Genomic DNA, 8288 nt, shown 5'->3' on the forward strand with positions numbered 1-8288 from the left:
GTCGATCTTCATCCCAAACCGAGATGATAACAATGCGTGCCTGCCTTATGCACAGAGAGTGCTCGAGGAAGTCATTGTAAACGAATCTTGGGTCGATGATGTATCCGTTATTTACTGAGCAGCTCCACACCCAGAACGCACAGAAGCCCCGGGCACGTAGCCTGGAACAAAATCCTTGATTAGGTCAATGTCTGATCAGCCTCAGGGCATCACGTTCCCATTGACTGTGAATTTTGAGTGACTAATCGCGACGAAAGTCCCAGGAAGTGTAGGTGCTGCGCTATTCAATGAAAGGCATGAGTCGGTCTGAAACATTTGCCTCTCCATGTATCACATACCATGATTCAACGACCCTATTTCCATCTTTGCCAGCTTCTTTCGTTGAAATTTGAAATCAATCCAATGTTCTATGCCCTGCTTTTGAATTTTCTGTGTAGTTCAATTAATGTTTTTGCTGGGGTTCCCCAAGTTAATTAAATTTTAAATAATTGTTTGAAAGATAATGTACAATTTACTAAAGACCAATATATAAGGCAATTAAGGCAAAAATGATATTTAAATTTATTAAAAAAACGATATAGGAAAAAACAATTTCAGATATAAAATAAATTAACCAAAAACCAATAAAATTAATTCCAAATACAGTATATAAAGTACACCAAAGTTCAAAAGAATGTAACAATCCATCATTGTATAATATACTGGAAAATTTTACTTGCGCTTTTTATACAATCTTGCTGCGAGTCGACCCTTCGCTGGCCCCTCTCCATTAATCGCGTTTTCTTAACATTAATATTATATATTTGTGTTCACATTTAATTGCCGATCCGATCAAGTGTGCACGTACTTGTTCCCGGACGGACGGAACCGGAGGCGTTTGGCGATAAGCTCCTCTGTGAGTTATAACCTGGTACGCGATCCTTTGTGGCTCTATGAAATTATTGACATTTTTGATTGACATTTTAAAATTTTGAACATCTTAAACTCTTCTACAGACTATTTTTTCAACAGCTTCAGTTTAAAAAAATTCTTAAATCGTACAATGGTTATACAAGGAACAAGTACATACATATAGTACATAAAAAGGCCATTAGAAATATTTTTAAACTTTTAATCTTCCCATTATAAATAAACTAAAAAAATGTTAAAGGTGCAAATAATTTTTTATAGATTAACTTTTGAGTATGTTTTGTCATTGAATATTTTTAGCTTTGTTTTTATTTTGATACCGCATTTCTGCACGATTTCTATTTCAAATTTTGTGTTTCTTTTTCGTTTGTTTTTGTTTTTATTTGTATTTTTTTTTTTACGACGGCTTTCTCCCGCTCCGCTAGTCGGAGCTCCGTTTGGCAATCGCCACGAGCGGCACAAGCGGCCCAAGTTCGCGTTTGCGGCTGCGATTTTGAGGCGGCTGATAAGGGGGATGGATAGATGGGACCTGGACCTGGAAATGTTTGCCAAATATTTGATTGCGCAACAAAGTCTCTAACTCTAGGCTACCCTTTAAACAATATATTACCCACTAACCTTGAAGAGTATTTTTTAATAATTTTAAATATTTTTATGAATTATGAAACGACGTACATTTGTATATAATTTGCTCGCAATCTCAGAGACCTCTTCAAAATATTTGACAATTCTTGGTACTATCGTATTATAATCACTAAAATCATTTTAGTGAAAAAATCATAAAAATATTTATTTAAAATATCTATTATCTCATCCCCATTATTAAAATCTTTTCTTAAAAATATCATATCAAGTTTACATTTATTTCATTTTCATGAATTATTAAATTCTTATATTATAATGGAAACATTATGGCTCATTTAAACCGATATTTTGAAACTCGGATATAATTGTCTAAAGTTAATAAGCTTGACTTGGCAAATAGAATATTGAATAATAAATATTTTGCACTTTGCAGTCCGCGTGTTGTTGTTACGCGGAAGTCCCTAATACTTTGTTCAGCCTGTCCTGCCCAGCCTGGGTGCAGATGCAGTAGCTGAATCCCAACCCCAGCCCCAAGTGGAAGCGGCCTAGTGATCAAGTCTCGATGGGCTCCATCCCCAGCTGGGCCTCGATGATGTCCCCGTGCTGGCGCACCATGTGGTTGTTCAGGTTACCCACGCTCTGGTACCGCTTGTCGCAGTAGTCGCACCCGAACGGCTTCTCCCCGGTGTGCACCAGGAGGTGGGAGGTGAGGTGGCCGCGGGTGAAGAAGGACTTGGGGCAGCTGTCGCACTTGAAGGGCCGGTCCTGGGTGGGGTTGTGGCTTCGCATGTGGGTGCGCAGGTCGGACTTGGTGGGCCAGCACTTGGTGCACCGCGGGCAGGAGAAGATGCGCGGCTTGGCCTCGCCAGTGTGGGTGCGCAGGTGGGACATCAGCTGGGTGCGGAGCACGAAGCGCCGGTCGCAGTGCGGGCACCCAATGGGCCTGTCCGTGGAATGCACCGACTTGACGTGGTATCGCAGGCTGTGCCGGGAGGCGAAGCTCTTGCGGCAGTCATCGCACTGGTACCGCATCTCGCCCATTCCGTGCACGGCGATCGTGTGTAGCTTCAACTGAAAGTTCCTTGTGAACTTCTTCTCGCACTCGCCACAAGGGTGCAGCGATCGTGGCGCCTTAGGTTTCTTCTCCTTTTCGGCCTTCGCCTTGGGACCCTCTGGGCGGGGTCGAGTCCGTCGTATTTTTGGTTTCGTCGGTTCCTCCTGGGGAAGATCCTTGGAGGGCTCTTGCCCAGCCTGATCGTTTGCAGCCTCCAAAATGGAGTCGGGGGTCTCCGGATGGTGCATAGGTGTGTTGAGGCTGCCGGCATCCAAAGTGCTCACCCATGGAGCTGATGGAAGCTCATAAAGGCTTGGAGGACTCTCCTGAAAGTCCAAGTTATCTGAAAATATTGATTTTCATTAGATTTTCCATAAAAGAAAAATAATAAATTGTTGAAAATAATAAAAAGGTAATATTTGGTCCCAAGCCATTTGACTGATGACTAGTTTTGAGAACTATTTTCTTTCTATAAGTATTAATTAGTATTTTCATATAATATACAATTAAGTTTGCCCATGGAAATATTACACTAGCCTTTCCATCTTTTTCCACAAACTTTTATCAAGAATACTAAGTGGTTTCCAAAAATAAGTTCATTCTTGATAAGGATTCGAGGCCAACCTCCGTAGTCTCTCTCTTTTAAAGAAACAGACCTCCAGTATTTAAGGCCTGGAGTTGGAAAATTATATCTCAATAACACACACAAAATCAATAACACACTGAACAATAATCCTTTCCTAGAGTGTACAAAAACCGAAATGCTTTCAGTTGTAACCTAGAACTCGTTCAAAAAGTGAAGCTTACCAAAATCCACGGCCTCCGTGAGGGGAGCCACATACGCGACGGGCTTGAGCGGTTGCACAGTTTGGGACGCGTTTTCCAGGCAGCCCACCTCCCTCTCGAGGCACTCGAGCACGTCGTCCAGGGCAAGGGCGTCTCCGGCAGCCACCGAGCGCTTCCACTGGTCGTGTCGCTGGCGAAGGACCTGCTCGGACTGCTCGCAGCGACGCTGGAAGTCCCTGGCATCGTGCAGGCGTCGCAGGCAGAGGTCGCAAATGACGTCGGTGAGGCCGTCTCCTTGCTCCAGACGCAGGGCTGGTGCCAGGGCCAGCAACTCCGCGGCAAGATTGCTGGATGCATCGTGGATGGTGTGGTAGAGCGGCGGCTGCTCCAGCAGGCAGCAGCGGCAGACCAGAGGGTGGTGTAGCTTCAGCAACGACAACATAATACTTTCTCGGGTGGCGTCTGATCAGCTCGCCGGTCGCTGGACGTCTGAGGGCTCCGTTCCATTGCCCACTCCGTCCGGCCGAACGGAGCCGCTTCTAATGGCGATGGCTATCACAAGGGGCCACCAGAGCGCACCGATAGCCCTTGGCTTGGGTTGGGCGATAAGTGTCCGGCGGCGTCGGCTTGGCTGTGGGGCGGGGGCAACAGCGGAGCAGCATCTGCGAAGGGGACGGGGATTCGGAGAGTTCCCGGAGAGAGAGGGGTGGGGGTCACTATCGACTATCAGCGTCAACGTTTGCTAATTTGCAGTTGGTGCCAGCTAATTGATTACCCTGGCGAACAACCGTCGATTGTCCCTGAACCGCGATAAGGCTTTATCTTCTTGTTATTTGGGTGGTCCAGACCATCCCCTTGGTCCGCTCCTCCCCGAGAGTCAACCGGGGCAGACTAGATTGCTTATCGCCGTATAGTCGCGATCTTCTTAATCCCAGAGGGTTTCCCTGTTCCTCCTCAGTTGTTGTATTCACGGCGAACTTTCGGTAGCCAAAAGTGGCTTAAGGAGTCGGAAAATCAGCAAAACCTTGCAGGACACCTGCTTTAAAGGATTCTAAAATTGGGATAGCGCGAAATCCGCATTTGAATTGGACAATTTTTAAAGAGTTCCCTATTATGTCAACATGACTTCAATGGGGGAAGCCTCTATCAAATCATTTGTTTTCGACATGATCTCATTATCAAGGCTTCGAGATGGTGCCTGGAAGTTTCCAAAGTCCATTTATTATGAGTATAAATTCTGGACGTTTTTCCAAGAATTTTTAATTAGAAATATATAACTTTGGAATATTTGTTTACTGTTGATACACATTTTTTAGAATCATAATAAATAATGAGCTGATATTAAAAACATTAATTTATTCAATATATAGCTACCACTATCACTATTACTAAGAAAAGGAAAAATTAGAAAAAATTTTAATATAATGACGGACTCGAAATTCAACTCAACATTTTAAGTTTCTTTAAAATATTTTCTTGATCTAATTTGAAGTATTCGAGTTTCTTTCCGTCTTAAAATAATTCATCCAATGCCATCAGAAAATACTTACATATGTTAATAAAGATTATATTATATTAATGTATAGTCTGTAAAGCTCAAATTTCGATTATATAGTTTGGAATAATATTCTTAGTTTGTATTTCTAATTATATTATATATAGGCTAATTGGAAGAGCCTAGAATATGCAGCCCATTTAGAAAAGAAAGTGATCTGCTGCAGCTGATAACCCGGCTTCTAAGCTAGACATCTGTGGATTATTTACTTGCCCTCGGAAACAGTTGATAAGGCGGGTAACCTGGTCCAGGAATGACCGGGAATGCTAATCTTTATTGATAGAAGGTTTGCTCTAGTGTGTGGCTTAAGGATTCCTAGTGGTCGGGCATGGCGAAGAGCTTCTCGCTAATCTGCAGCTGGGTCTTGATCATCGTGGAGAGAGTGATGGCCATCAGCATGTCGCGCACGTTGGCGTTGAACATGAGCTTGAAGTTGTCCGTATCCACCAACGGCACGGAAGTAAGCGTGTCGTGCAGCGCCCGTCCCACCACATTGTCCGGCCGCCGCTTTCGGGCCAGCACATCGTTTATGTAGCGCAGCACCAAGTCCAGGCGCAGTTGCAGCTCCCGCGTGGCCTCTACCACCTGCACCAGCTCGGGGAGGATGCGGCCCACCTGCTTTGCGCCAGGCTGCAGGTTTTGCTTCTGCATCAGGCGCAGGGCCACCATCTCGGCGCTGTCGCTGGCCATCTCGAGTGGAACTAAGGAGAACATAAGGCCCTTTGTGCCGCCAGGCACCCCCATTTCCACACCGCAGTACAGGCGCGTTGACAGCCTCTGACCCTTGAGGGTGGCATCCACCAGCAGGTGCAGTGGCTGCCCGTCGCTGCACTCCCTGGAGTAGTAGTCATGGAGCAGAAGCGCCGATCGCGACACGGACTTGCCGGTGGAGAACCATCCCAGCACTTTCTCCTGTGGATAGGTAAGCTGGTTGAGCTCCAGCATGTCGTTGGCGTAGCCCAAGTCCAGGTCGATGCGGGCGCTATCCGGGTGCTCCTTGTGAAGCACCGTGAAGCAGTTGGTGATCGTGATCTCCTTTCCATTAGAGCGGCCCAGCAGCGTGCCGATGATCTGGTAGAGATTTCAGTCTCAGAGCTTTGGAAGCAGGGTTTTTGGTACAAACCTGTGTGGCATCCTTGGGGCGTCGCTCGTACGAGTCGATGATCTGGAACAGAACCAGCGGCTGCAACACGACCTTGGCCTGCAGATTAAAGTTGCACAACATTTTTAAAATTGGGGATTGAAAGTTTGCAGATCACGAACTAAAAAGGAAGCTGTGTTAGACAAAGTGAACTTGGCTGCTATGAAGTGTCAAAGCTCCACATTTGACAGATATTAGTGTTGTGAAGCGCATTAAGCTTTTAAACTCTAAGTATATTTAAGTATTTACTTAAAACTAGTTGTTTTTATAGCAGGCTTTCTTAATGTCAAAAAAAATCTTGAAAATGATCAAAAGAAATGACAATAATGAAATAGCAAACTGTTGGCCCTTAATCTTCACTAACTTTAAAAATAAAAAAATGGGAGAAAAGAAGTTATTCATTGACTAAATAATTAAATTAAACTTTTAAAAAACCATCAACAATTTGATTATTGGTACTACAAATCTGTTGAAGGGTGTCGAATTTAAACGGGAGTGCTGGGATCCAAAGCGAACTATGCTGCTTTGCGCCAAATTTTAGTGTTGAGAAGCGTATAAAATCCTTTTATTTAAAACACGTGCTTCAAATGTAAAACTCGGTAGCAAACAGATTTTTGATGAAATAGACTAATAAGCTTTTTTCCATGAGCTGATAGATTGAACCATTTGGTCGACGCTAACTACTGAGAAAGTTTCAAATTTATTTGTTTTAAGGTTGTACATTAATGTATATTGTTATCATTTCAAAGTTATTTGAAGATTTATAAAACTCACATAACTCGACGTCAAGAATCAACATTTTTCATCTTCTAGGGAAGCATTTTTAAAATATGTATATAAACTTTAACCTTGAAACAGCACAATACAAAACAGCTCCAGCGTTTGTGGAGGAAGTATGTACTACATATGTACATACATATATTATCGACTCTGCCCGGCAATGTATGCAACTAATTGTAGCTAATTTGTAGCGCGTAGCTAATTGTAGCTTTTAAATTCTTAGATAAAATCTTTTAATATGCCCTATCTCTTTATGATAAATGTTCTAATATCAGTTGAGAATCCGAGGTCAGATTCAAATTTGTCCTGTCCGCTCGGACGACTTTTTATATGAAAAATGTTTACGATGTTAGATGGAATGTATAAGGAATGTTTTAAGGCTATTATAAATTTGTTATAATTTAAGATATGATATTATGCAATATAAATGAATTCAAACATACAATACAATAAAAATAATTCATAATTGTAACCAAAGGATGGGTATGAACTTGGAACTCACCAAGAAAAGCGACTTATCCATATTATTTTTATTATGGCCTATGCTATTAGAAAAATGTATTTTTTAAATTTAACACTTGCGGTCTGTCCAATATTTTTCGAATGTCAGAACATAAATATGAGTATTATTTTGTACTTTTAATGAAAAGTCAAGTTGACCGACATGAGTGGCGGTTTGATACATAAGTGCAATGGAAGGTCGAAACATTCCTTTCAAGTTTATTTTATTATTAAATGTACATTTTATACCCACGATACAAACATGAGTTCTTTAAATTTCCCGCCTTAGGGCATAAAAAGCGCAATTAGCCTCGCATTGCCTTTTCTAAGACTGGCATCAAATGAGCTTTAAATTGAATTAGCAGACCGCATTACACCGGGAGAAATGTGTCAGGCAGAGCACAGTCAATTCCCCAGGCTGACAGCAGAAACATTGTGACGATGGGTGATCACGGCCTGGACGTCTTGCTGTCAGTGGCAATACTTTTAATGTTTTTTGCCGTAAAAATGGCGGGCATTGGCCTCAACGAATTCTACATGGACACGCACATGCGATACGTGGAGCACAGACAGAAAGAGGACCTGGTCGAGCCCAGCCACTGGCTCTTCATTATCCTTATGGCGGTCAATGTGGCCATCGCCATCGCGTATTACCGCCTGCAGGAATACGGTAGGAAGCAGAGTCTGGCTCTATTGAATCAGAAGCGGGAATACGTGGCCCTGTTCCGCCAGGAGACCGAGTTCGCAAATCAGCTGCGCGCCCATGGGATAGTGTTCAAGGACCCTCGCAAGGTATCTCCCGGTTTGGGCAGTGTACGATCGTAATTCAGAAGCCAATCATAAGACTCGTTAATGTTGCCGTTGCCGCCTTGAACAACGGACAGCGGACAACGGACAGCGGACAACGGCCAACGGACAGTGAACAGTGAACAGAGGACCGTGTTAATGCTGGACTTAGTGTGTGGTGGTGTACATGC

The 8288-nt window shown here is 43.3% G+C and overlaps 2 protein-coding genes across 2 annotated transcripts; both read right to left on the reverse strand.

Moving 5' to 3' along the window:
* Positions 1-1751: 1751 nt before the first annotated feature.
* Positions 1752-3867, reverse strand: LOC6493915 (zinc finger protein 449). The gene is made up of 2 exons (XM_001961296.4): positions 3356-3867; positions 1752-2891 (listed from the first exon to the last, which is right to left on the reverse strand). Exons 1-2 carry the CDS (start codon positions 3774-3776, stop codon positions 2047-2049), a joined length of 1266 nt encoding a protein of 421 aa, XP_001961332.1. The 5' UTR covers positions 3777-3867; the 3' UTR covers positions 1752-2046.
* Positions 3868-5118: 1251 nt separating this feature from the next.
* Positions 5119-6246, reverse strand: LOC6493914 (eukaryotic translation initiation factor 3 subunit F-2). Its single transcript, XM_001961297.4, has 2 exons — positions 6013-6246; positions 5119-5960 (listed from the first exon to the last, which is right to left on the reverse strand). The coding sequence occupies exons 1-2, from the start codon at positions 6112-6114 to the stop codon at positions 5205-5207; spliced, it is 858 nt and encodes a 285-aa protein (XP_001961333.1). The 5' UTR covers positions 6115-6246; the 3' UTR covers positions 5119-5204.
* Between the last annotated feature and the right edge of the window lie 2042 nt (positions 6247-8288).

Source organism: Drosophila ananassae, chromosome 3L (genome assembly GCF_017639315.1).
Source record: "Drosophila ananassae strain 14024-0371.13 chromosome 3L, ASM1763931v2, whole genome shotgun sequence".
Lineage (NCBI taxonomy): Eukaryota > Metazoa > Arthropoda > Insecta > Diptera > Drosophilidae > Drosophila > Drosophila ananassae.

Excerpts from the sequence above, each read along its gene's own strand:
- LOC6493914 (XM_001961297.4), bottom strand. The coding sequence starts at position 6,114 with ATGTTGTGCAACTTTAATCTGCAGGCCAAGGTCGTGTTGCAGCCGCTG. Across the intron at positions 5,961-6,012 it reads GCCCCAAGGATGCCACACAG|ATCATCGGCACGCTGCTGGG; the intron begins GTTTGTACCAAA and ends AATCTCTACCAG.
- LOC6493915 (XM_001961296.4), bottom strand. The coding sequence starts at position 3,776 with ATGTTGTCGTTGCTGAAGCTACACCACCCTCTGGTCTGCCGCTGCTGC. Across the intron at positions 2,892-3,355 it reads CACGGAGGCCGTGGATTTTG|ATAACTTGGACTTTCAGGAG; the intron begins GTAAGCTTCACT and ends CAATATTTTCAG.